General features: G+C 39.8%; 2 protein-coding genes across 13 annotated transcripts; both read left to right on the top strand.

Annotated features, from left to right (window-relative positions):
* Positions 1 to 34: 34 nt before the first annotated feature.
* washc2c (WASH complex subunit 2C) lies at positions 35 to 10,909 on the top strand. Of its 5 annotated transcripts, none has more exons than XM_086259508.1 (31): positions 35 to 207; positions 1,809 to 1,952; positions 2,088 to 2,252; positions 2,433 to 2,501; positions 2,583 to 2,756; positions 2,881 to 2,974; positions 3,062 to 3,120; positions 3,213 to 3,266; positions 3,380 to 3,475; positions 3,582 to 3,666; positions 3,841 to 3,900; positions 4,019 to 4,164; positions 4,264 to 4,354; positions 4,442 to 4,495; positions 4,581 to 4,787; positions 4,892 to 5,040; positions 5,130 to 5,240; positions 5,758 to 5,853; positions 5,939 to 6,040; positions 6,130 to 6,237; positions 6,323 to 6,492; positions 6,632 to 6,752; positions 6,994 to 7,386; positions 7,479 to 7,607; positions 7,711 to 7,812; positions 7,938 to 8,012; positions 8,211 to 8,270; positions 8,747 to 8,974; positions 9,123 to 9,857; positions 9,952 to 10,123; positions 10,241 to 10,909. In XM_086259508.1, exons 2-31 carry the CDS (start codon positions 1,809 to 1,811, stop codon positions 10,387 to 10,389), a joined length of 4,398 nt encoding a protein of 1,465 aa, XP_086115634.1. In that variant the 5' UTR covers positions 35 to 207; the 3' UTR covers positions 10,390 to 10,909. The 5 variants fall into 5 exon arrangements, with proteins under 5 accessions (XP_086115634.1, XP_086115637.1, XP_086115633.1 ...); XM_086259507.1 differs by having other exon boundaries at positions 36 to 207; positions 6,955 to 7,386; positions 10,241 to 10,908; XM_086259511.1 differs by lacking the exon at positions 3,841 to 3,900 and having other exon boundaries at positions 6,955 to 7,386.
* Positions 10,910 to 11,435: 526 nt separating this feature from the next.
* zfand4 (zinc finger, AN1-type domain 4) lies at positions 11,436 to 26,625 on the top strand. Of its 8 annotated transcripts, XM_086259523.1 has the most exons (11): positions 11,436 to 11,789; positions 12,399 to 12,461; positions 12,974 to 13,279; positions 16,194 to 16,269; positions 16,963 to 17,030; positions 17,160 to 17,346; positions 17,723 to 17,864; positions 18,419 to 19,654; positions 19,902 to 19,956; positions 24,781 to 24,898; positions 25,554 to 26,625. In XM_086259523.1, exons 3-11 carry the CDS (start codon positions 13,096 to 13,098, stop codon positions 25,687 to 25,689), a joined length of 2,202 nt encoding a protein of 733 aa, XP_086115649.1. In that variant the 5' UTR covers positions 11,436 to 11,789; positions 12,399 to 12,461; positions 12,974 to 13,095; the 3' UTR covers positions 25,690 to 26,625. The 8 variants fall into 8 exon arrangements, 5 of the variants coding, with proteins under 5 accessions (XP_086115649.1, XP_086115647.1, XP_086115648.1 ...); XR_015124456.1 differs by lacking the exon at positions 25,554 to 26,625 and adding exons at positions 20,140 to 20,241; positions 21,327 to 21,471 and having other exon boundaries at positions 11,436 to 13,279; XM_086259521.1 differs by lacking the exon at positions 12,399 to 12,461.
* The last annotated feature ends 227 nt before the right edge of the window (positions 26,626 to 26,852 follow it).

Genomic DNA, 26,852 nt, shown 5'->3' with positions numbered 1-26,852 from the left:
CCAGCCGTTTGGTCTGTTCCACTCCGCCCCACTTTCACTATGTTGCTGGGCAACGACAGTCAGGTGACTGTCTGCAGACAGAATATGGCTGACCTGTCAGAAGACCAATGAGGGAAAGGCCAAATTTTGCATAATCGATCTTATTTTCCTCGTCGTTTCTGACAACACTTGACCGTCTTAGAAAGCATTTATCCAGAGGTCGTCAAGGTAAGCTCGGGAGTGCGTGGTTTTTGTCTGTGTGTGTGTCACTCTCGTTAGCTCGGAACAGCAGCAACCACCGTTGGTGTTGGCTAGCTAAGTTAAGCTAGCTGTTAGCCAAACAGTCTGCGCTTTCTCTACCAAGAAAGAAATTCTAGTTACAAGAACTGACATTTAGGCAACTCTGTGGATTCCTCAAGCTTCCTTCCGGAAACTTGTAACACTATTGCAGAACATGTTGTGTCGAAGCATATTAGTAGAATGATAAAAGTTAAAAGAGGAAGTTATAAGTTAGAATTGCATTCATCGTGTTGCATTTCAGGCGCATATTTAAAGCAGTCAGTATCTGTATGCACACGCACATGCACAGACAGTCCTCCCATGAAAACTTTTAAATCTATATTTGGATAAGGTCTCCAGAAAAGTAATCTGTTCCGATTTACTCAGACGTAATGACCGCTGTAAGTTTTTGGTTTGCTTTGTTGTGGCTTAATTGGCTCAAAGGTCTTGGATTAGAATAGGTACTTGCATCACATTCAAACCACTCGTAGCTAAAGCGAGTAGCGGTGACTATCTCGTTACAATTAAATGTTTTTTCTGGCTAGGCTAGTCTAGCTATGTTAGTACAAATGCTGTATAAGCACCTGCTGCATACAGAGCTATTAAACATGGAGTTGTATTATAAGGACTTGCGACGCTCTGTGATAATTTCATTTCATGCGCATTTTTTTCCAATTACTGTTTAAGTTAAAAAAAAAAACACACATACGTGCATACAGCAGCACTTGGAATGGATCTCTAGCATCAGCTATGCACTTCTATTACCAGCGAACTGTGGCCAACCAACATTGGGCTCTTCCCGCAGCGGAAAAGTGGTGTTTGTATCCACAATATACAAGCGTCACACCACAGGAGGAAAGTAGCTGACCTCTGGAGAATAGGCACATGACACTGTAGTAGTAGTAGTGACAGTGGAGAGTTTTAAACCTTTGACCAGAGTTCATGCTGGCTGTTTAGCTGTGGGAGGCATCATGTGGGTTTTTTATTTGGCCATGCCGATGTCCTTGACTCTGATCTGGAGTGCCACAGTCCTGCCAAAGACCGCATTGTTTGTGTTAACTGTTGTAATTTCTTTTGATCTCAGAGCAGTGAGATTAATTACTGATATTGTACAGTTTTGCACTCAAAATTTATAGGTTAATTATTAACAGATTTGTCTGTTTGATACAATGTTCCAAGCTTATTGGGTCACCTTAAATGTAGAGAATATGACAAACTGGTCCTCAGTTCCTACTTTATCTCTGTGATATGAATAGTTTTTTCAGTGTCTGAAGACTTGTTGGTAAGGGGAAAGTTGTTTCTGGACGATGCACTTACAAAAACTACAAAAAAAAACCCTAAAATATTTAAAAGCTATTTTCATCACCAAGCTTTGACATTCAATGCATTTGTTCAAAACAAGCTCAAATAAAAATTGAATCATTGTAGGCAAACCTTCATTTTATTTGAGGTTTTATTTATTTATTTTTTTACCATTGGGGTTTCAGAGGCATTTAAGGGCTCGTATGAATTATTAAATCCATTAACAGAAGCACGTGATCTGGTTGCAGATGAGTGGGTTGCCGGAGGGAATGGCAAATGGCCCAAGCAGGAGTGAACACTTAGAGAAAGATGCTCAGATTTGGGAGAGACCCTGGACTCTTGAAGAGATGCGACAAAACGGCGCCAACTGGTCCTTAGCAGCTGACTCAGGGGTAAGTCAGGAAGATCCTCCCCAGCTCTGAAATGGAGCAAAGAAACAGAAGATGTATGTTCTGTTTGGTGAATTGAAAGTCATCCTGCAAGCTATCCTGTCTTAATAATGTCTAACAATTTCCTTTTCTTTACAGCTCTTCCTCTTTCTTCAAGATTTCTCACAGAGAATGCTGTCAAAGACACACGAGATTGAAAAGCAACTGGACAGTCTGATCCGTGACACCAAGACCACAGACAGCTGCTTGCACTCTGTCTTTAATGACTTTTTGATGCTGTCCAACACACAGTTTATAGAAAATGTAATGCATAGCTTTTAAACATTTACACTGCAATTCCTTCTTTATAGCTTAGCTGTGTCTGTACATTATGATAACTCACACAACTTATTGATGCACTATTGGAGCCATGAGTGATCCAAGGTCTCTTTTGGTGAAGTTTACACGATGTAATCTGTCTTTTAACTTTATGTCCTGTTTCAGAGAGTGTATGATGAAGAAGTAGAAGAGACTGTACCCAAGGCTGAGGCTTCAGAAAAGAAGCCTCAGCAGGTACGTTAAGAAATTCAGCACCTGTTACTCATATTTCTTGAACTATTCCCATAACTGTGATTATGTGTGGTTTTCCTTAAGGAGAAGTCTCGAGAGCAGAAAGAAGCAGAATTGATACCTAAGATGCAGGAAGCTGTGAATTATGGTCTGAAAGTGTTGGAGTCGGCCTTTGAGCATCTGGACATTAAAGCAGGAAACTCTGACTCGGAGGATGAGGAGGTGTCAGACAGAGCAGATGCAATCCTAGAGCCCAAGGTGTGCTTTCATCTTTGAAGCATTAAAGGGGATTATTGTAATAACTATAGAAAACCTATTAATAATGTTTCTTTACATTAATTTAATTTATTTTCTGTTTACTTCCTGTTTCCTGAACCTTTAGGATCTTTATGTGGACAGACCACTGCCGTATCTGATTGGTTCCCAGGCCTTCATGGAACAGGATGATGTTGGACTTGGTGACCTATCAAGTGATGGTAAAGTACTCATTATTACTGACGATAGCTTATGTAGGCACTCGCATAAAGTAACGTATATTTCTAACAGTGTTTCTGTCATTTCAGAAATGTCAGTTGACAGTGACAGGGACAGTGTGATTGAAAGTGAAGATGACAAAGAAGAAGTAATATCATTTTCACATTTTTTCACATATATATATTTCTTTTTTTTTTTTTTAAATCCTTACATTTATTCGTGTTTCTAATACTTTAACAGCATTCAGACGATGATTTTAATCAGGAGGAGGAAGTTCACAATAGTATTAAGAAGGTAACCTGTTTCCCTATTTGTCCAACACATTAACAACTACAATACATGCTAAAATAAAATATAACTAACATTTTTGGTATTTTTGGGGGGGGGTTTCTCCTACGCTTGCCTAGAAGTCCTCCATGGTGAGTTATGAAGATGATGAAGAGGACGATGAAGATTCTGACATCTTTGGGGAATCAGACAAGGAGGATGACGAAGACACACAAGTATGCTACGCCCATATAAAGGACTAACAACAGTGTTATGGAAATGTCTGATTCCTTTTTTCTTCTCTGCTTTCTAATCTGCTCTGTTTGTTTTTGTCACGTTCAGAATACAGGTCCATCGTCATTTGCTGATGAGCTAGCTGCCCGAATCAAAGGTGAACCGTTCAACAAACCCGAGGGAGATCGTGCATGTGAGTCCTGTTATTACGAAACTTTTTAAATATTCATCTTTTCCGCTCATTGTATTCCATTTGATTGAAAATGAGTGCATCCAAGTTTACTTTTAAGATTTCCCAGAAAGCATTACAGCTCATCACTGCATGCTCAGATATTTTGTTTTTTTCTACCGTGTTATACATTTGAAGCATTGGCATCTAAGAAGAAAAGTAAAAGCAGAAAAGAGCCAAAGCCTGCAAAGCCACAGGGTAGGATACTCATTCATTCATCAGTACATGATGATTTTTGCATTAGTGCTTTTCCCATCACTTATTTCCAAAGCAGGGATTCCATTATTCTCAGTTTTGTTAATTGACATTGTAACAGCTGCTGAGGAAGACAGTGATGACATGTTCAAGCCACCAAAGATGGAGGATGATGATGATGAAGAGGATGATGAGTTTTCACCATTTGGGGGGAAAAGTGGCCTCTTCAGTGGAGGGAAAGGCTTATTCGATGATGATGATGACGAGGTGATAAAGTTATTTTGTCGGTTGCTCTGTTTCACCTGATTTCCACATTGTAGAGACTGTTTGAACTGTGTTGTCTTGTATTGTTGTATCATCATGCAGGGTGATCTTTTCTCTGAGGCACCAAAACCTGCTGTGTCTCAAGAGAAGAAAGCTGTGAATGAAAGTGTGAAAAGCACAGAAGAAAGTGCAGGTGAGAGAACAATATACATAAAATATTTACAGATGTTTTAAAAAGTGGACCTATAACTTAACGCATATCTTTTCATTAACACCCAAGAACCTACCAAATCTATAAAGAAGATTCCAGTCGGTGCTGTATCAATATTCCCAGGTAGGAATTAGTTTTATGATGGCTAAATAACCTTGTGAGTGTGTGTCATCATCCTTAAATAAAGTCAGTCACTTTCTGCCAACAGAAAGCAGCCTCTTCAGTTCAGGGAACAACTCCGAGTCAGAGGAAAGCAAACAGAATGGGACTCCAGCTCCTAAGACCACTGCCCCTTCCAAACAGGTTCCAGTAGGAGCTGTCAGAGGAGGGGGTGGGCTGTTTGATGATGAGGAAGACGACGACGACGACGACGACGACTTCTTCAGTGGTAAAAGCCTGAAAAAAGCTGACTCAGGTAAGAAATGAAAATGGGAACCTAAGCGCTACAGTGAAAGTTGAAATAAGTTCCACACTCTGAACTGACTATGTAGTGATTGTACTTCCTTTTTTACTTTTCAGAAAAATCCAAACCCAAGAAAGCTGTTGACCTTTTCAGTAATGATGATGATGATGATGATGGGGACATATTCAGTGACAAGTTCAGTGCAGCACCTCCACCTCAAAACAAGGAGGTAGTAGCAGATAAGGAAAATCCACCTGAGAAAAAGGTATAATCGCACACATTTATCGCTGCTGCGAAACATGATGACTAAGTGTATAAGATGAGTTTCATACATTCATTAATTTTTATGTTTAGATGCCTGCAGGGGCCATCTCCATGTTTGGTCCTGGGACTAAAAGCTTGCTCAGTGAGGGCCTAAAGAAACGGCAGCCATCTACCAGTGAGGAGTCTGAGAAAGCAGAGGAGGTCTGAATGGAACATTGTCTAACAATATTCTCCTGACAAAATCAAATTTACTGTGTTTTCACTTGCAAAATGGCAGGACTTTGGGCAAAAAGCTCTCAATTTGGCTTCATTAACTTGAATGCGAAGGCCATCTAGCATTTTAAAATTTTTTTGCAGTGTTTCATAATACGCCATCAACTATTTGGAGACTTGACTGTATATTGAATTTTACCTTATTCCATGAAGGTCTGGGTGTGCAATTTGTTTTGTGGTTGTTCCTGCCTGTGGAATAAGTCATTTGTCAGGCACAGATCATATTAAATGCGCAAACAAGGGCAGAAACTCCAGTGCTTTCTGAAAATAGGCCAAATTCAATTTAGTCTGGAAAACACTGCTGGCTTTTTCTCCTGTTGACAGAGTTCACTTCTCTTTACTGTTTATCACTGTTTTTCTCATAAGATTAAAAACCTTATTCTGCCGCTTTAAAGTCAGAAAGGTATTTGTATTCGGTTTCACATCATCATGTTATGGATTTCAGAATGGTCTGCCTCCAGATGTTGGAAGTGCTGCTGTCAAGCAGCCTCAGAAACCCCAGACCAGAGGCCTGTTCTCTGATGATGATGAAGATACACAAGTAAGGCTCTCAGACATCAGTGGGTAAAATTAAAAACAGCACTGGTACATTTTATTACACTATAAATGTGTTTTGCCTTCCACAGGTATTTTCAACCAACATTAAGAGTCAGTCTAAGCCTGAAACTACAGGCCAGAGCAAACCCGCCATGGCTCCTTTGTCTTTATTTGATGATGAGGATGAAGAGGTGAAAATATTTCTTCACAAACTTAAATGAAGTTAGTCTTATTTTGGTGAGACTGCATCACTATAATCTGATGAATCTTCTGCTTGCAGGATCTGTTTGCCTCTGTAGCTAAATCTAAACCAAAACCACCTCAAGCTAAAGCCTCCACACCACAGCCCACTAAGCCTGTGTCCAGTTCACTCTTCAGTGATGATGAGGTATGAATATATACAAAAAAACCAAACATTCCAATTCTTCCTGCCAGCACTTTATTAAATGATGGATTATTTTCTCAAATGACAGGACCAATGGCTAAGTTCAAAAAGTAGTGCAACAAAACCAGAGACCAAGACCGGAGGTATGAAATCCAGTGCAAGTGCCCCATCCAGTCTCCCCAGTGCCAAACCAGCTCAGAAGAGCACCCTCTTTAATGACGATGAGGATGATTTGTTTGCTCCAACAAAAGAATCAAGGTATTTACAGACTTTCTCTTCCTCCATGCAGAATATTTCTACTCATTGTAGAATGACTTTGATCTTAGTCTTTTGCAACTTTTGCAACGCTCTTTGACAGGATTTCTTAAATATCCTCTTGTTTTGCCACTCTTTATAGTAAGACAAAGCCGCAGAGGGTTGCTCTCTTGTTTGAAGATGAGGGTGATGATGATGAAGATAAAGGTTCCCTCTTTGGCATCAAACATGCTGCTAACACAAACGCAGCAACCCCAGCGAAAGTGAGTGCACTCATGATTCGTTTTGGGGTTTTTTTTGTATTTAACATTTGCTTTGATGCTTCGCTCCAGTGATCTTTAAAGGGGTCTTTCATTTGAAAAAGCATCAGCAAACAGTAGTGATATTTAAACTGAGATTCTGTGTAATATATTACACCCTTTTGTTGTATTCAGACCAAATTCTATAAATAACTCTTTTCTTTAGAGACCTGATGTGACCTCTCAGTCGTCCTCGGTCTTACAGAAGTCTGAGGAGGTTGCAGTTTCTGTGACAGCATCAAAGGACAAGCCATCAGTGCAGGAGAAACCTGCAACAAAGAACACTGAGCCAGTAACACCACCATCATCGTCAGAGAGCAGCGAAAGTAAAAAGAAGCCTGCTGGAGCTGTGAGTCTTTTTGGAGGCATTAATGTTCTCCCGAACAAGCCGACTAAGAGCCCGTTGGACGAAGACGATCAAGATGACATCTTCCTGTCTAAAGACAGCCCACCAACAAATGTCAAAAAGGAGGAAAAGAAGGAAGAGAAAGTGAAAACAAAGACCGTTAGTCTGTTTGATGATGAGGAGGAAGATGAACGGGATTGGAATAATCCAATATTTACGCCCAGTAAACCCACAACAAAAAACACTGTAAAGGTTTGTCTGCTTCAGAAGAATTGATTGAATTGCATGATTTTATTTCTCTTGTAGTAACTGTTAAAAAAGTCTGTCTGGATATTATTTTATAGTCTATAGAGGAGCGACCGCAGGCAACGAGCACCGGGGTGTTCCAGGATGAAGAGCTGCTGTTCAGTCACACACAGCAGAAGGACAACGACCCAGATGTTGACCTATTTGCCACTTCACCAAAAACTACAGTCAGTATATTTGATATGATTTTTACGTCTATCTTGTCCCTGTAGATAACATATTTCACTTAGCTACATAGTGTCTCTAAAAGCAGATATGTTCTTTTACTAGAGTTCCAAGCCTAGCTCAGTGAAGCCAGCAGCACAGAGTCTGTTTGCAGATGATATTGAAGATGACCTCTTCAGCTCCATCAAGCCAAAAGCTCCTCCTCCGGTACCAGTATGATTATTTTTAGCAATTAGATTTTGGGCTTCTGTTGTGGTAGGAAAAAATATCAGTTGTGTTAATGTCAAGTAAACTCAAAACCCAGAAATCCAATCCCTCCTTTTCATTCTTAGAAAGTAGCAGAGAAGCCCAGTAAGCCTGTTGACAAAGCACCACTCGCAAGTCCAGACCCTGTATCAGAGACTGAGGTTAGACTGAATTGCCCATATCATGCTTTCTTCCTTCTAAGTTTTTACTTTTTATGTATTTTTTTTTAAATGGTTTTCAGTATGTTGTGATAGACGCACTTATTTCATAGTTTCCCTTATTGAAATACAGTGCTCTTTCTAGCTGAACACTTTTGGATTAAATTCTGACCTGTAATTACCTGTAATTTGACCACACAGAAACCCGCACCGAGCCCTGTAAAACCAAAAGATTCCTCATCGAAGATTGGGAAGCTTCAAGTAATATTTTTGTTTTCATTGAATCAAACGTCCTCATTCCTGACATTTCACTCTTGATTCCTTCTGAGGAAAGCTTGTTCCCACTTACATGTCTTTCTTTTTAAGGTTTCCTTCTGTCTGGGCTTTTAAAAAAAAAAATTTAAAAAAAAATTCCACCTTCAGATCTTCAAAATGAAGCATATTGTCTGCTTTGATTTGTATGTATTAAACAGGGAACAAAGTTTGCACCTGCTACTTTGCAGTTTCACTTGTTGGCACTTACCCATCTTGTTCTTCCTTCACTTCCATCAACAGTTCTGGTTTCTCATTTCTCTCTGAATGATCTGCTGTTTGGAACTATGATGAGAAACTTCATGAATAGATAATAGCCAGAAATGTCTATTTATTTATTTTTTGAGTCACATAATTAGTCTGTTTTAAAAAGGTTAGTATCATATTTATATTTTTCACTTTGACCCTATTTTGTTTGCATTCAGGCCAGTCTGATGATCAACCCTGCTGCGTTGCTCCCTGGTGCAGTACCCACTATGCCAGGAGATGCAAGTTTATTCCCTGGCATGGCACCCAGTTCCTCCTCTGGTGTATCCAGCTCAAGCTTGAGCCCAAGCCCTGCCACAACTCCTGCAAGAGCTGGACCAGACAGAGAGGGAGGCGTCAGCTTTGACACCCCGGTCCAGGTCACAACATTGCAGAGCGCACACAAGGTGTGGTTTTTTTTTTTTTTTGTTTTTTTTGTTTGTTTTTTTTGTTTGTTTTTGTTTTTTTGATTGATTTGATTGAGGCTTATTATTGTCTTTCTTATTTTTCGGATTTCTGGGTTGACATTGTTAGTGTGAATCTTCTGTCATGCAGAGTCGCACCAAAGGTTCCGCACTTCGGAGACCCCAGTCCAGAGCAGCGAGGCAGCAAGCGGCCCAAAGATCTGTGGAGGATACAGAAGAGACCCTAGGTAGAAATGTTCTTGGGCCAAACCCCACCGTGTCTGGTTTAGTCTCACCTACATCGGACAAGTCTGACCATTTGCACGTCGATCCAACACTACCAAGCTTAACTGCACATACAGCCCTGCCTTCCTCTACACCTTCTCAACCTTTACCCATTTCCACAACTGCTCAACCTTTACCCTCCCAAGCTTCCCCTAGACCATCCGAACTAAAACTACCAGTGTCCTCGAAGGCTGAAAAGAAAGACTCTGTAAAGGACAGTAACAAGCTGCTGCTGTCTCCTGATGAGGATGACCTTTTTGGCTCTGACAGTGTGTTTGGGGGAACCTCAATCTCTAACAAATCCTCCACCAGCCAAACTTCTAAGGCGGTGCCCCCTCAGGCCAATAGCGGGACGGGACTGAAGAAGGATAAAGATAAAACCACACTCCCATCCATTTTTGATGGCAACACTGATGACCTTTTTCAGAAGGTTAAGCCAAGACCAACTACTAAAAAAGCCAAGGCAGCATCCTTTTTGGGAGAAGATGATGATGATGACGATGATGACATCTTTGGGCTGAGCAACAGCTCCACTCCCTCATCTACAAGCAGTAAAGAAATCAAGAACAGCAGTAGTTTTTCAAAGCAGGACCTCTTTCAGGTGCCTTTCTTCTTATTTTATTTTTATGTAAATGAGATTGTCTGTGTCGTACTCCTAATGAGGTTTATTTCCTCAAACATTTGTCTGTTCTCAGGACGAAGTAGCCGCTGTGCCTAAAGTTAACAAGAAGCACAAAGAGAAGACCATCGATGCCAGCTTGTTTGATGATAACATAGACATCTTTGCTGACCTGACGGACACTTTAAAAACAAAAGAGAAGTCCAAGGCAAAGGGAGATACCAAATCGATATTTGATGACGACATGGGTAAGCAACAATAAAATGCACGTGGTTATTTTTAATGGAAATGTTCAATTTCGCCTTTTCTCTTGTCTGCCTGGCTTGTTTGACTAAATATTATGTATGCCTCTCTGTTCTTTAAAGATGACATTTTCTCAACAAGCACAATAAAGCCAGTGGCAAAGGCTCCTCCTAAAACAAAGAAAACAACACCATCCAAGGAGAACAGCAGTACCGCAACGGATTCAAGCAACATTTTTGATGATCCACTTAATGCTCTGGGCGGGAATTGAACTGTCGTTTCCACGTAGCCAGATTTGTACAATTTGTGCATTCATTCTTTTGTCATTTGGATCATTGAAAGATATCAGATTTGCTGTTAATAGAGTATTTATTCATATAAATTCATATAAATAATGTGGCTTATTTTTGGCAATCAAAGTCAAATGAAAATAATTCCAGCTTTTTCAAAATCATCCTGTTGTCATTGTTATTTTATACTGTTAGTCTTTCCTATACATAATAGCACTTTATAAGCATACCATATGCTTAGCCTCGAAGTCTCCAGAACTTAAACGGCAACTGTTTTGTTTGCATCCATGGGCTTTGCCATGTGAGATTTCATCTCTTTAGGTTTGTGCCATATCATGTTTATGAGAAATCATTGTGTTTACTTACTATCTTAGGCATTTTTGACAATGTTTTTATTAAGGAAATTCACCCATTTCTTAACTTTGGTTGTGATTAAAAAGAAAATTCATTTTTAATAACTAAAAAGAAACATATTTTAAGGATCCTTATTGTCTGTGATTATTTCAGAGTCTGTGAATTTCATGTATGTTGTCTGTCTTTAGGTCTAGGCAGTTGTGATTTTACGTTACGATTAAGATTCTGTGATTTTATTTACTTTATTTTTATTTATTTATTTGTATTCTTTGGTTGAAGTCACCAAAATTAAAGGTAAAGGGGGGATTTTAATTTAGTTACATTTCTTGATTAAATTGAAAAAATTAAGCTTTAACTCGTGATACCAAATTCTGTGCTTGACATAGCAGCCTTTTCTGTAGTATAAGAAGTGCTTGGTGACATAGAAATATACAAATTGGTATACGTTTAGATAAACGCATACATAAGATGAATGATTTTAAATGCACTTATTTATTTAGAAACTTGAAAAACAATACTAGTGATCTAAATAAATATTTTAAAGGTTTTAAGTCAGGTCTGATGGATAAACCGACTGCTCTACATAAACTGTATGCTTTGTTTAAGGGCTTCATGCTGTGTAAAGTGAAAGAATTTGGTGTTGTTCGCAACGATTCGTTGTCCCGCCCACCTCGTCGTTCGTCAATTGGTCCCTTTGTGTGTCAGTCAAGGGAAGTCGGAAAGGTGTTGTTCTCCGTCTTTGACAGGTATGTCGCCAACCGAGGGCCTCGGCGACAGATACGGGTCGACGGTTTGTTCCATGTGTCGTTTTCATGGTCTAACACGATGAGGTGCTGCTTAATTTTGAATGTAACGGTGGCCTCGACGATGGACGGACAGAACTGAAGCCCGTGAAAGTAGCCTAGCAGTCTGCTAGCCAGCGGTTGAGAAAGCCATTGTTTGAGTTGTTGGCTAACATGGCAACGAAAGCTACCGTTAGCAGCGTCGGCTAGACGGGCTTCCCATCGTGTTATTGCAGCAGATACTGGTAAGTGGGTTTGATCAGTACTGCGAACGTCATTCATGTTTACGCCGTATTGGGGGAAAAAGCTGCGGGGCGTTAAAACGGCCCGTATGACCTTTGCTTGTTAATGTTAGCTTCTGGAATTGTACTAAAACCATCAATCTCCGTTGTCAGGCAGCTAGCTAACCGAGTTCATGTCTTCCTACATGGCCCGTGGCTGCTTCTGTGGGTTTGTGGTCTTTTGTATACAGTTGGATATGGCCGAAGGCGATGTGTAGATATCTTTGTCTTTAAAACTGCACCCTAACAGGTTCCTTTAGCGAATGGGTTGTTTTTTAGAAACTCCCTAATGTCTGAAAGAGTACACCAGAGGCCTCGTTTACCGAAATTTCTTAGACAAGACTATTCATATTCAGTTTTTATGCCATATATTTGGGCTCCACTGGTTACCAGTAGATAGACGCTTGTAGGGTCTGAAGTGAAGATGACGTGTTGCGTTCAAATAGCAATCTGGTTATAGTACGTTTTGAATCAGTTCAATCGAAACGAAAATGACAAATATACATATATTGCTGGTCTTTGTCCCTTCTCCCCCCTTTGTCTGTCTCTCTTAATAAAACTCATCTCACACAGGTTCTATCCTGGATGATGCTCTTTGAGTCATGTGACCGAAGAGCTGTGCTGTCAAAGGCTGTGGTCAGTCACAGGACACCTCATACCAATAATAGGCTTATGTAACACATCTGATCTTCTTGAATTTTGGCCAGGCCCTTTTAATGATGTCCTCAATATTTTATGAGAAGGTTCCATGTGTCTCCTGATACTAATAAAATCCTTTATCTTAAAATAGTTGCTAAATAATTACAAACACAACAATGCAGTTTTGCTTTTTAGGACAGTTTTTCATTACACGTGCAGTAATGACTGATGTAAATTTGTATACTACCAGTTGTCCATCGTTAGATATACGTCCCAATCATTAAAGCAAGAAAAAAAAATGGTACAACATGCACGTGTAGACAAAAATGACCTTGATGCTTGACTGTGAATGCTCAACCCAATAGTAAGTGCCAGTGCTTCTACTTCTAAGTTGGTGTTGATTAAATGAAGGTTTTTCCACACTTTTGTTGTACATATACAATGGCAATAAAAGGCTATGCTATTCTATTTTACATTGTGATGTTAACTTATTGTTTCTTTCCTCACAGATGTGGTCATCTTGCATGATGTGCGACAGTTGTGAGGCCACTGAGCAATCTCTCTCTCCCTCATCTGGGGGCAGCCCCACCATTTCACCACCTTCCTAAAGTCATTCTCCCACTCTGCCAAGATGACCGACAGGAAGGAGCCTCCCTTCTTCAATGACGATAGCGTGGGAGCATTTCAATATAAGCTCCCTTTCTATGACACTATGGAGCTCTTCATAGAGACACTGACAGGGACCTGTTTTGAGCTGCGCGTGTTGCCCTTTGAGGCTGTCATTTCAGTCAAAGCGAAGATCCAGAGATTGGAAGGTACGGAGCTCACTAATGTTTAGTTTGTATGTTGCGGTAGTTTGCACTTCAGGGTAGGTTTGTTATCTTACAACACATATTATTGTACTGTTTGGAAAAAAAATGGATGCACAGATTATTGTAAAACCTTTGACATACATTTTGCCATCGTATTAGTCAGGTTTTTCTGAGGTGTTCTGCATTGCTCTGTAGAGACAGAGTTACACAATTCTGGATACTATAATTTTCTAGTTATTTGTATTGTTGACTTAAATTACAGATTATTATCGAGTGTAATGAAGCTTAAAAATAAGTGGGGGGGGAAAGAATCAAACTCACGTTTACACTGCGTTTGTGCAATATTTATTACTGTATGACCTGATTAATCTTGATTGGGGTTGTATGGTTTAATTTGAAATCTGAATTATCCCCATTGGATGAAATTGGGGGGGGGGGGGGAAATTTGGAACGATCTGTCCTCATTTAAATCCCATGCCTCATGATCCAGCATTGGGTACTGGTTAAACTTACGGTCGCTCTGACCCAGAGCATTGCTATTGTTCCAGTTGTTTGTACAAAATGAGAGCAAAAGCGATGAGCTTGCTGAGTCACATCGCCAAACTAATCTACAGTTTGTAGATACACTTTCCTGTGACATTAAAAACTATGCGAAAAGGTCAGTGTGTTTGCTGAATTTTCCTTATATTATCATTACCACAACAAATCTGCTGGCTTGTCTCAAGAGAAATGGCAGAGGCACCAAAAATGGACAGAAAATCTGTTCTGTGTTAGAAAGAATTTGGCCACATTAGGAAATAATTGTTTGTTTCCATTTATACAAATACATAGAAATCTTTTTTTTAAACTCCCCCCAAAAATTTAAGGTTGCTTATTAAAGCATCAAGCTGACCTTGAGTATCTGCATTCCTCCCCGCTATTCTTCATTTGTGGTCAGAAAGCCCTCTGCGTAGAGCAGGGCGATATGGCCAAAAATATTTATCACGATATATATTTGAAAATTTGCGATAACGATATAACTGACGATATAATTGATGCGAGACAAAATACAACTCCACAACATTACTAGCGCAAAAAGAAAACCTTCCATTTATTTTCACTTAAATAAGAAGCTGGTTTTTATGTACATTAAAGCTTTATAAAAATGTAACAGTGCAAATACAAATTCCTTGCTGAAAGTTTCTACTGGAAATGCCTTTCCAGTAGAAATGGGCTGACATATCCTGAGCATAACCATATATAATATCCACTGAAGTTAAAAAGAGGTGCTTTGCAAAATTAAACTGCAATATGCAATACGTATTTTTCGGACCATAAGGTGCACGGGATTATAACGCACATCAAGCGAAACAAAGCAGTCAGATAAATCAAACTTTATTAAACTCATTCTTCTTGCTTCCTCCACTTCTGTACCATTGATTCATTAATGTTGAATTCTCTGGCAGCTGCTCTATTCCCATGTTGTTGCAGTATATTAATGACTAACCTCGTATTGTGGATGGATTATCTCAGTTGTTCTCCTGACTGAAGTTTGGTCCGTTTACAGTATCCTGCCATGCGATTGCATTTGTCTCTAACCATGAGGAACCTTAACGTTAACTTTTATAAGTGGAAAAGTGTTAGTGTTCGTCCTCCAGCTTCCCTGTTTATGTTATGCTAACATAGCTGTGTCGCTAGCGATTACGTAGCACATCATTATATACCAGCTAGCCCAACTTCAGTAACCCTACAAACGTCACTGCTGTTTAGTTTCCTGTCTTCATTTATGTTGGAAGTGATAGCAGAGCTGTACGTTTGATTTTTTTCAGAAATCTCTCAGTCAGAACATGCAATATCATGCTTAGGTAACTAGCGAAACTAGCGAGCTAACTTCCGCTAGCTTCCCGCTAACTTCTAACTCTGTTAAATGTAATAAATTTTGTTTTAATGGATGCCTGGAAGTTAAACTTCATAGTTACACCTGGTAAAGCAGCAATGCTGATCGTTTTATTAAAGTTGCAGTGTTCGTTTGAACTGAAGCATATGGAGTTTAGGACCCAGATTACTCCCAGATTTAAGAGCATCTTAGTCCGACAAATACGACAATAACGACGGCCGCTTGCATGTTCTGCAAAAAAATGTGCTTTGTCGTGTATCTGACGGACAAACACCAAACCAGTTCCACATCACTGAAGTTGCACCATTTTTACAAACCAATTCTGGTTCATCTGTTTCACTCAACAATCGGCCATGTGCGTATGAAAACAAAGGCACTGCGCATGCGCGTTTTACTCATATTCTATCGCGATATTTCATTTTCCTATTGTTGCCTAACATTATACCGGTATTACCGTGAACGGTATAATATGGCCCAGCCCTACCTCTGCGTGTGATGAGGTCTGTCAGCCAGGCCTGCGTGTTTGTGAGCATATGAGCATATCACTCTGCAATGAAGAGACCACTGCTTGCTCACTAACACTGGCTCACCTCCAGCACCGGGGCAGTGAGTTCACTGATTGTGGGCACAAAGAGCTTCCTGAGAGCTTCCTACTCATACACTACTTCTTATTCCAATCATTACCTCTAGAGAGCCTTTGTATTCAGTAGCCTGTCAGTCTTTTACTGGAGTTTTGTTATTTTGGTCCCACTTGGAATAATGTTTCAATTTAGACACGTATCCAATAGTTTTAGATACAGCATTAGCTGACATTCTAGCTCATAAATAGTTTATTTTTATTTGCCTCCATGTTTAAGTCGTCATTGCTTCTGTGATTGCTTAGTTTTGTCTTTAGGGGGCAGACATTAATCATCTTTAGTCATGTGCAATTGCTTGTAATTGGAGCATGTCTGTCAGGTAATTGAACTTTGTCTATCAAATATGAACAGGTCCTTGTCAACTTTGGTTGTTTTCTCTCCTGCCTTCTCTCTGACTGTAAAGGTATCCCTGTTGCCCAGCAACACCTTATCTGGAACAATTTGGAGCTGGACGATGAACATTGCCTACATGACTACGGGTAAAACTGTTCTTCCTGACCCTTTGTGTCCTTCAGAGCACTGCTGTCAAGGCAAAATCACAAATACAGGGGAGCTTGTTAGAGCAGTTACAGACAGGAAGCATTTAAAATTTTTCTGTGAAAATTTAGTGTCATTTGGAGGTGCACATTAAAAGCCTTCCTGCTGTGGTGGTGACTCACTTATAATTCACTTCAGCATGCTGTAGATGAGCCAGATATGTGGCATTGGGTGAGACAAACAGCATATTTGGAGAATTTGCCCTATCCACTCTTGTCAGTTTATGAGATGCAGAACTCATCCTTCAGTGCTCTGCTGGCTGCAGATGGTGGTATTGTTATGAATGTTTGTCACTTAATTTTCCACATGAACAGTCTCTGGTGAGATCTCGTTCGGCTCCCCTATCACACTCTGCAGCATGCTTTTTAAGTTTGTGAAGCAGAGGGGTAGAGTAGGCGATGAAACATCTGCCCATATGCGCCAAATGTTCCAGTGGGATTCCCGTTCCTGTACTTAAGTTCATCTGGAAAACATCCTGTCCCTTGAAGTGCTGTTTACTTTAAATCAGGGCCTCTGCTTCAGAAGTAAATCATTTTACCCTCCAAGTACATGCATTATTTCCTTTTCTTTCATAATATTTGCACTGATATTACTGGTATGGCGTTTATGTATTATCATTTGATTTGTGTTTGCAGCATTGCAGAGGGCTGCACTTTGAAACTGGTCTTAGCTATGAGAGGAGGCCCAATTAACACCAGGAGAGGTAAGAAGACTGACAAACTGTAGTCAGTGTTTTTATGCTTTTGGTTTTAATCTGCTTCCTTGTTTTTTATTAAATTACATAAAGTGTCTTGTTTTTTTGCAGTTTAAACCCCCTCTCTTCTTTTGTCAGTAACCATGGAGGATCCAGTTAAAGAAGTGGCTGACCTGATGGACAGCACAAAGGAGGAAGGCTGGGAGAAAAACCTGGCTAACAAACAGGTCACGTTTGTGGTCTATCGTGAGGGGGACCAACTAAATGTCTTCCGTGTGGTCGACAGGGGAGATGGTACCCTGACCCCCGTATCTGAATCTCTGAGGTTGTCATAGTTTGTTTTATTTTTGATTTTATATGATCTTTCCACATACTGTAAATATGCACACAATTTGGATTGTGATTAGAAATTTGTACTCTTCATGGTCACATGATCATGCATGATAATAACCACAACAGAAATGTTTCCGTTTCTTTTTAAAGTACAATTCAATGTGTCAATGTGTGAAGTATAATTATACAGACTTTGTAGGATATTTAGTTTTAGCTGTAGATCGTTACAGCTGAATTTATGGTCTTATTTTTCCTTGTTTTTGTGTCAATTAAATGTTGTGACACTGAATTGCTAATGTATTTTTGTTTTTGTTGTCGTTGTTTTTTTGTTTTGTTTTTTATTTCTCTTCCCTCGTTGTGTTTTCCAGTGGTGGCTCTGTGTTCAATGTGTATGCCGAAGAAGATGGAGAGAGTTCTACAGCTGCACAGCAGAGCCTTGAGAACTCCATCACTATGACCAAAATGAAGCTGCTCAAAGCCAAGATGGAGGACATGAACCTCAACAAGAAGGTAGGAACCTTTGAGATCAAAGAAAATCAATGACATTTTGTCATTTGTCTGACATATTTTATCAGGCTGAGGCATGATACCGTGTATGCGGAAGTGAATATATAAACCTTGGATCCATTATATGTGTTTGCCTTGTGCGTAGAGAGCTTTCTGTATTACGATGTAATGCTCTTTCAGTCTTTGCTGCTTAATATTTTGTGTTGTAATGTTTTGATCTTTTTTTTAATCAGGAAAGGAATAAAATCAAATTACATCTAATAGTCTAGTCACTTTTGATTAGTTCTGATTATTTTAAAGAGTGATAATGATATTTTTGCATGGAGCCAATATGAAGCACCAAACACTAATTTCCCTTCGTTAGTAAGAGGGTAGAGCTGTGTTAGATTCAGCTGTGCTGGCCCTACATTTTCTTTAGCACTCATCAAATTTACGCAATAATCTTAAATCTAGACAGTAGTATGATGGGTTTTTTCCAACATGGGTAAATATACACTTAAGATAATCATCTGATATAACTCCGTCTATTAATTTCTGTCCATGTCTCTGTCCTGTAGAAGTCTGCAAAGGTAAAACCACGGGCCCCTGTCAGCCCTCATCCCTGTGGCAGCTCTTTCGGACCTTCCAACACTCGACACCATCATCGCCTCTTGCGCTCACTTCCTCAGATCAACCAGCCTTGGCAGTCAAATGCCCCTCTACCTCCAATTGTAGACCATGAATCCGTAGACCCCTCTCTGGCCTCTCCTGCTGCGACCTCTGCCCATCTGCCCATCCCTAGACGACCCCCTCCCTCTTTCTCCTCCCCGTCTTGTTATATGCTTCAGGAGGAGGAGCCATGGGAGACATGCCCACCTTTTGCCAAGATCCGCCCACCTCCTAAAGTGTCCCGGTTGGACATTGGCAGCACTAGGTTGATGAGGGACTGTGTATACCCTCAGCTCCCTCCATTGTGTACCAGGGGGCCACCTGATGCCACATTTGACCCAGTTGAACCTGTAGGGGAATCATTTGGGCTGGGTGTATTGGACGAAACTGTTGGGCTTGTAGCACCAACTCAACCTGGATCTCCATTTGGTGACTTGTCAGATCCTCTGAGTCTGGATGTGTCCACCCAGCCAGAGGAAGGTTGTCAGACCCGCGAGGTTGAGGCTCAGCACCAACTGCCACATTCCCCCTCCCCCGTTAGTCCCTGGACACGTGGGACAAATGAAACTCTCACCAGCAGAGCTAATGGGACACAGCTTAGCGCATCCTTTCATATCAGCCCTCCCTCACCATTACCTGCCTCCACCTCACTGTCACCTTCAGCTAGACTGTTGTCTCAGCCTTTTGAGTCCACACTTTCCTGTTTACAGCCTAATCTTCAAGCACAATCCTCAGCAAAACAAGGCAGCACATCTCCTCACCCTTCAACCACCTTGTCAACTCATCCACCACGCATTCGTGGTGTTAAAGTAGAGTCACCTGGCAAAAGGCTAGAGCTCATCTCTAAGAGGGAAGCAAGAAACATCACTAAGGTGGCAAACCAAGCGTATAAGGAGCCAGTGGGGTCTCTCAATAGCTCGGAGCTCTTGGCTTCTCTTTCCACAAGGGCTCTAGACATCAGCGGCGGCAGCAGCAGGGACCGTATTGGAGAGAGTCTGGGACTTGCACTGGCTTTGTCTCCTGCAACTGCCTCAGGACAGGGCAGCCGTGGCTCCAGGCTGCCATCCATCCCTGCTGACAGACTTCTGCGGGATGATCACATAAGGCAAATGTCACCATTACCCCCAGCATCAGCTTCTTACATGGTGAGCACAGATAAGTGTCAGCATTAGCTGCTAAGATTGAATTTGTGAAATTGAGTTACCCTAAAAAGTTTTTATTTTATTTTTTTTTTTAGTATTTGTGTGGTCAGCCAGTCTCATTGAAGTCATTCAAAACAATTTTTAGAAAATCACTTTTTTCTTTCTTTCTTTTTTTTTTTTAAGTTGAAGGCTGCAGTTGTTTTAGTTTTGCACCCTGTAAAAACATTTAATATTTCTGCTCTTTTCTCAGACCACCAGCACTCTTGCATCAGCTGGAGGAGTCATGAATTCATTTGGGACTATAGGTAAGGGACACGCAAACGACATTAGCGTTTATAAAGTACTAGCTTAAGAAATTTTTGCATTGTTGTGGTTTGAATGGACATCTGAGTTGTGAATTTTGAAGCAAAGTGCAACATCATTTGCTATGCTCTGGTGGTATAGATTGTAAATGAACAGTTGTGAGTTAACATGTTGTCCTTTTATAGGCGCAGTCACATACAGACAGTGTAGCTGAGTAGAAGACCTTAGTGTGTACTTTGTCAGTGCTACAAGAATTTTAATTCTCCAAGCAAAATGCTGACTTATTTGTAAGTTGCTACTTTGGTCTGTTAAAAAATATGAATTAATACATGCTGACCAATACACTGAATAACAAGGACATGATTATCACAGGTGGGGGATTGAACCAATGAATAATTGAAGCATAAAAAAGACACCTAATGAGGAACCAGTATTGTGCCTACTTACAGCTGACAATTTCGCAAAAAGGCAACTTTAATTTGTATCTTTGGACACTTTATTACTAGCAGCATAGGCATAGTTTGGGCCTAAATGGTGGGGATCTTGTCATAATTAATGGAATTATGAACACAGAGTACTGTCAGATTCTGATTCACCACGCAGTACCATCTGGAAAGCAGAGCTTTGAATGTACTTCAAGAAGCCTGGAGTCCTGATGACTATGTAAATAAATTACAAGAAAGCTTTCTTAAGAGAGTTCAGGCTGTGTTAGAACTGGACAATCTGTTTTTGCCTGACATACTATATGTCTGCTGTGTCTCTTTTCCATTTTCCTAGCTAAAGAAATGAGGGGCAGCTCAAGACTTTTGTATAGTACTGCGCACAAAATTGTGTGTGTGTTTCTACCAGGGATAGGGTAGGGTTTTTGTATCTTTTTGGGGTTTGACCCTTCCATGTTGATGTCTTCAATCAGGATCTGAAAAAGTAGGGATAGTTTGTGTATATTATCACCTAAAGTGTTGCCTCAAAGTTATCAAGTGCCTCCTTCATGGTTTCTTTAAAAGCAAATTTATCTTCCACTTCAGTGTAAAAAGAGGAGTCCTGTACCATCTACCTCAGTACTAATGGAGGATATTCTCACATTATAAACAGTATAGTACTTTGCATTCAGCTCAGGGGTTCTCTTGTTTTCTCACCAAAGTTCTTTACATCATTCAGGGATTTTTAAGAAAAAACCTAAACTCACTTTGAGATTTTTTTTTCCCCCTATGGCAAAAAGTTCAGTCAGTTGTTTATGCTTAAACTGAGAAATCAAATTTATTTATTTATTAAATTTTGGGTTTGTTTCGAAAAAAAGATGTAATTATTGAAAAGCTTTTTGATTTTATGGTGTTAATTTAGTTTTTTTGTTGTTATTTTTTTGTCATTTTAGCTTTGACAGGACATAGCAGAGAGTAGGCAGGAAAGCAGAGACAGAGTGGACTGAATGACAGGCTGGAATTGGTTTAAGCAATACTCAAGCTCAAGCCCCTGCGGCAAAGTCTCTAGATTTTGTTATATGCAGTTGGTCAGTCAAGGTAACTATAGAGGTGCACTTTAGGTTGTGTGTGTCCTGAACTGCTTTTCAGAGTCTTCCTTAGAACAAGGCTGGTAAAGTTATGGCAACACTTTCTCTTATGATGCTATTATTTCCCAGTAATAAATTAAGTTTTTAATGTGTTACTCCTTAGCTAAATGAGTGCATGAGGCTTTTACTATCTGTCCCTCCCTACACAATTCACAAGAATCACTCTGCTTCCTTTAATATTGGTCAGAATTTAATCAAACTTGAACACAAAGATCAGCTAATGGGACAGTTTTCCTTGAGCACCCGAGTTATGCTCAAGGTCACATTTGTTGTTCCTGCAATTTTAATTGTCATTAATTTCTATACTTCACATACTACGGTAACCTATAAATTGGATCATGATCTACTAATGATTGTGAGCTAGATAAGCTACTGAACATCACTGATCTGGTTGTAGAGCCTCAACTGTCCAATTATAAATAATTATATAGAAAATACATAGGGCCTGTGTATTAAAACTCATTTCCACTTGCATGCGCTTCTGATTTATGAAGGTATCAGATAAACCAACTTCCACAAACCTCTTACGGTGCTCCATTAAATCACTGGAACCTTTATACTGACACCAGTGACTGATCTATGGCAGAACATCAGAAATGCTAGGCTCCCTCTGCTGTGTACACACAAATTTACATATCAGCTCCCCTGAATTAAGTGAGCACTATAAAGATTAGAAAAATGAATTGGGAACACACTTAATTAAATGTAAACAATATGAAGTTCGGCTTACTACAAAAACCCAATGTGGATAATGCGAGTGACACTGGCTGTTAGGGCTGCACGATTAATCGTTAGAAAATCGCGATCTCGTTTCATACTTATGTGCGATCTCGTTTCCAAATGACAACGATTTAAAAAATAAATAAATAAATAAATAAAAAAGACGACCATTGTACCGCATTATGATCCGGGACGTACTCTGCATGAAAACAAGCGCTCACTCTTCCTGCTCAACAAATGTCAAGGGCGGAGCCTTATACCACGTGATACAGAAGCTGTGCCGTGTGATGCTAAAATTAGCAGGGAAAAAACAACGGAGAGCACGTCAGGGATGACGAGAAAGTGACAGGAGAAAATCCGTTCCGGTCTCCACCCAAACATCAATAACGGGAACCTTATACAGCGCTTCCCTATACACGTCGAACTCCCGCAGGCACAAAGAAATTACGGAGGCTATCACTTATCACCTGACCAAAGATATGGCTCCCATCAACACTGTGCAAAACGAGGGATTTAGGAAAATGATCAACACCCTAGACAAACGCTACACAGTGCCGTCCCGCAACTATTTTTCTATTGTTGCACTACCTGCTCTATACACGCAGCGTCGAGCAATGGTGGAGACGGAATTTCAAGCAGTACAACATTTTGCGGCAACAACAAAACGTGAGACATTTGTTGTTTTTATGTTTATTTATTTATTGTTTTTATGTTCAGTCTCAACTGTTACGAAGTTGATGTGCAGTTAATAAGTGCAATAAATATTTACACTGGAAAAGAAAATCGTGAGAGAATCTTGATCTCAATTCTAAGCCAAAAAATCGTGATTCTCATTTTATGCAAAATCGTGCAGCCCTACTGGCTGTAGCTGAACACTGTCTGGTAGCAGACACATGATGGCATACAAAAGAAAGCGTACAAAACAAATAAAAATCCAATCCCATACCCCAACCTGCAAGCTTGCTGTACTTTGATCACAGAGCCGTCAGTTTTATCTGTATGTTCCCACATCCCCTTTGGCTCACAGAGCTGAATGCTTCCACAGACAGGATTATCACGGGTACACGCTGACAAAATAGTGTTTCCTGACTAAAGAAATGAATCATGTATTTTATGCTGGGTTTCTTCATAGAAAGATATTTGATGCAAAAACGCAGACTGTTTGCTTTTTTTGTTTGTTTGTTTTTATTGCCCAAAACTATAATTACAACAACACATCTGGTTTCCCTCATTAACAATTTTTACAATGCAAACTTTATTAAAACCAACCTTAAAATAACTGTGAAGACTTGCTTAGAAACTCTTGTTAAAATAACACCATTGTGATTTTTGTTTTTACCGGTTGACATTGCTGAAATAATACACGATATGAAAATAACTCAGAGAAAAGCCCGATGGCTGAGCTTTCTGGGACTGAAAAACATATTGCGTTTTTGGTCACCCTCCAGTTCGTGATGTCACAACAGGTGTTTTGCCTTTTGACAGCTGGTGAAAACAGCTGCTTGATGTGCCTGATGCAGTTTAGTGAGAAGTACAACATTCCCCAGAGCATTAAATGATAAGAAGTGCTCTTTTCCTTTTTTTTGTGACTCCTGTTTTGATCTAGCATTTTTATTCCTCTGTGACTGCTGTGATGGATCTAACCTGAGCAAATTTGAGGTATAGGGAAGGTTAAAAGGGTCTAAATTACAGGGAAGTGATTTCTCAAAAAGTGAAAAATGTGCCTAAGCTATTCAGTTGCGCTTTGTGCACACATTTTAAAACAAAAAAGCTGGGAAACATACCATCATGATGTGCCCTGTTGTTTGATTTTTGTGATACCTGTACATTAAATTGAAATACATATTGGAATAATCTTTGTATGCACTCGTTTCTTAGTACAGGGGTATATTATATTCCCTTTTAAAAGATAGTGATTTGTAAGCATCAAAGAGAACCTCAGTTTCTTAGTGCTGTTGCTGGATGATGGGAGATATGAGCATGAAACATCTAAGACCCAGATTGACAGCAAGGAGGATTAGAAATTTCTTCTGCAAACAATAATTAACCACAAGCGCAGATGAGCTGTCACCTAAGAAAATACAAGTCGTGGAGAAAGGGATGATTATTGATAAGATTTCGGAACACTACCGGTTTTGAGGCTTCAGCTGGATGGAAGATGTGAACGGCTTTTAGGGTTAATGATCTGTCTGTGTTAGGCTGATGTGTTCAATGTAAGAAGACTGACTGTTGCTTTTTATTGTTGATGTTTTTTTTTGCTAAACATACATGATTACAGGTGCATAACGGCTCTGTAGTTTAGTGGTTAATGCATTTGCTTGGCAAGCAAAAGGTTGGTAGTTTGATTCTAGCGGGAGACACAAATTCTCTTTTGGGAGTTGCCAAATCAAACGTGGAGTTACCCACTGTGATGAGCAAACAGCCAAATGTAGCTTTATGAATATGGGTCCATACGCTTTTGGCTTGCACTGTTTTGTCTGATCAGCCGCTCGTCTTTGGCAACTGTCTTATAAATAAATAGTCTTTCCTCTTCTCTCAGGCACTCCAACATACCACCTACCTCCAGTCAAGGCTCCCACAGGCACTAAGAAGAAGAGCTCAAAGCACTGCTTCCTCTGTGGCAAGAAGACTGGCCTGGCCACCAGCTATGAGTGCAGGTACAAGTACCAGCCGCATTTCCAGCTGCGCTCACTCACACAGTTGCTGTCTGCCTCTAAATCACATCTCACCCCCGGTTTTGTCAGTCTCGTCCTTGAAGCGAGCCTTTTTGTACAAAGCGGTCTTTTCGTTGTTCGTCGTTTTGTCCTACTGCCATATCCCCAATGATAACACATCTCTGTGCGCTGCTTGTTCTGTCACAAGTTATTAGCTTTATCAAAGTTTCTCCTCACCACATTAATATGGATTACTTGTCCCTCTCGGGCCTTGTCCATGGCGTACACACTGAATCTGATGCAACACTGTGTAATCTCTTAACATTTAACACTTGAAGTGGTTATGTTCCCAACTACTGCTTTAGTCAAACTGTAAGCCTTTGTGATTAAACGAGTAATGTAATTTACTCTGTTAGTGCTAATAAATTAATCAAATTGGAGGGCAGAAGAGGTGTAACCACCAGGTGTAACCAGAAGAGGTGTTTAGTAAGGAAAGAAAATCTAGACTTTGCATTTACACATTTATGCCGCAAACAGCCTGCTGAAGGGGGATTTTGTTATTTGTTTTTTAATTTACTGACTATCAAGTCTCAAGAGGAATGTACTATAAAAATATATATTTTGCATACAAACTTGAATGTTTATTTAAATCTTACAGGTGCGGTCAGAACTTCTGTGCAGTTCACCGCTACGCAGAGACACATGACTGCACTTATGATTACAAGGGTGCCGGACGGCGCTTTCTGCAAGAGACCAACCCCCTTATCAATGCTCCCAAGCTGCCTAAGATCTAAACTTGCAACCTTGTCTCAGACGTGCGGATGAGGAGTGAAGAAGTTTAAAACTTGCAGGATGGAAGCGATTCTGCAAATGAATTTGTAAAGGAAAGAATGAACTTTTACACCACTGTGTGCTCTTTTTAATCAGCCAAGTTTGCTAAAATTTAAATAAAATATTCTGTAAAGCCAAGTGTGAACAAACCAGTGGACTGAAACGGCACAGAATTATCACCTCTTGATAATGTGAAAGTGTATACCCCCCTTTTTTATCTGTTGCCTTTTTTTTTTTCATTGCATTAAAAAAAATCTGTGCATGTACGTAGGTAGTTTTTGCTAAATATATCTGCTGCATGTTCAGACATACCTATTTTAGGCTTTTGTTGGGTTTTTTTGTTGTTTGTTTTTAATCGGGGCGACTTCATTTGACAAGTCTTTGAGAGATGCACTTTAGAACTATGATATTTATATATTTGACTTTCCTTGTGAGGGAAAGGTGGCGTACGTTTCTGTGTTTGTCTTATTGTTAGTTGTCCTCTTCAATATTACTTTTTTTGTATTCTGCACATTTAAATATCTTTCTTACATGGGCACATACATACCGGCATCACTAATGAAATCTTCCTAAAAAGAGAACCGTACACCCACCTAATGATAAAATACGTAATATTTATTAATGATTTATTTAAATTACAGGTTGGTTTTTAAAAATAGGGTTAAGTATGCAGTGTGTGTAGGTGTGGATGTCAGTAATCTGTTTGCCTATTGAGTAAACTGTATTAGGAGTGGGTGTTGGTTATGGTATTTGTCTACAGTGAGGTGGTTGCCATTTAAAAAAAAAAATAAAAAAAAAATCTTTTGTAAGTCTTTTTTTATTGCTCAGCTGTTTCAAAAACTTTAAATGCTCGTAAAGTATCTACAGGGGTTTGATCTAATAAAGTTTCTTTCCAGAAAGTTTCTTTCTGTGCGTCATTTTTGTTTGGTTGAAATCCAACAGCTGGTCTAAAATTATCATTCTGATAGAAGACTTTGTTTTCTTGAGGGAAATGCTTATTTCACCCTCTTACCGGCGCTCCTCTTGTCATTTCCACGCAGTGTCTTCAAGCTTCACTGTTTCAGTTCCTCAAGATTTGCAGATTGAATATTTGACCTTTCTCTCCCAGTAATAGTCCTCATCACGG

The sequence above is a fragment of the Aulonocara sp. 'chitande type north' Nkhata Bay genome, linkage group LG13 (genome assembly GCF_057382095.1).
Source record: "Aulonocara sp. 'chitande type north' Nkhata Bay isolate Kocher_YH1m ecotype deep benthic linkage group LG13, A_spYH_male_GT1.1, whole genome shotgun sequence".
Taxonomy (NCBI): domain Eukaryota; kingdom Metazoa; phylum Chordata; class Actinopteri; order Cichliformes; family Cichlidae; genus Aulonocara; species Aulonocara sp. 'chitande type north' Nkhata Bay.
The sequence above is the reverse complement of the archived record's forward strand: the minus strand, read 5'-3'. Positions and strand labels throughout refer to the sequence as shown.

What these genes read in the sequence shown, in the direction of transcription:
- washc2c (XM_086259507.1), top strand. Translation starts at nt 1,809, where the DNA reads ATGAGTGGGTTGCCGGAGGGAATGGCAAATGGCCCAAGCAGGAGTGAA. An exon ending in AAGCACAGAAGAAAGTGCAG is followed by an intron (nt 4,355 to 4,441) that starts GTGAGAGAACAA and finishes TTAACACCCAAG; the next exon opens with AACCTACCAAATCTATAAAG. An exon ending in AAAATCCACCTGAGAAAAAG is followed by an intron (nt 5,041 to 5,129) that starts GTATAATCGCAC and finishes TTTTATGTTTAG; the next exon opens with ATGCCTGCAGGGGCCATCTC.
- zfand4 (XM_086259521.1), top strand. Translation starts at nt 13,096, where the DNA reads ATGACCGACAGGAAGGAGCCTCCCTTCTTCAATGACGATAGCGTGGGA. An exon ending in CCCAATTAACACCAGGAGAG is followed by an intron (nt 17,031 to 17,159) that starts GTAAGAAGACTG and finishes TTCTTTTGTCAG; the next exon opens with TAACCATGGAGGATCCAGTT. An exon ending in ACATGAACCTCAACAAGAAG is followed by an intron (nt 17,865 to 18,418) that starts GTAGGAACCTTT and finishes TCTGTCCTGTAG; the next exon opens with AAGTCTGCAAAGGTAAAACC.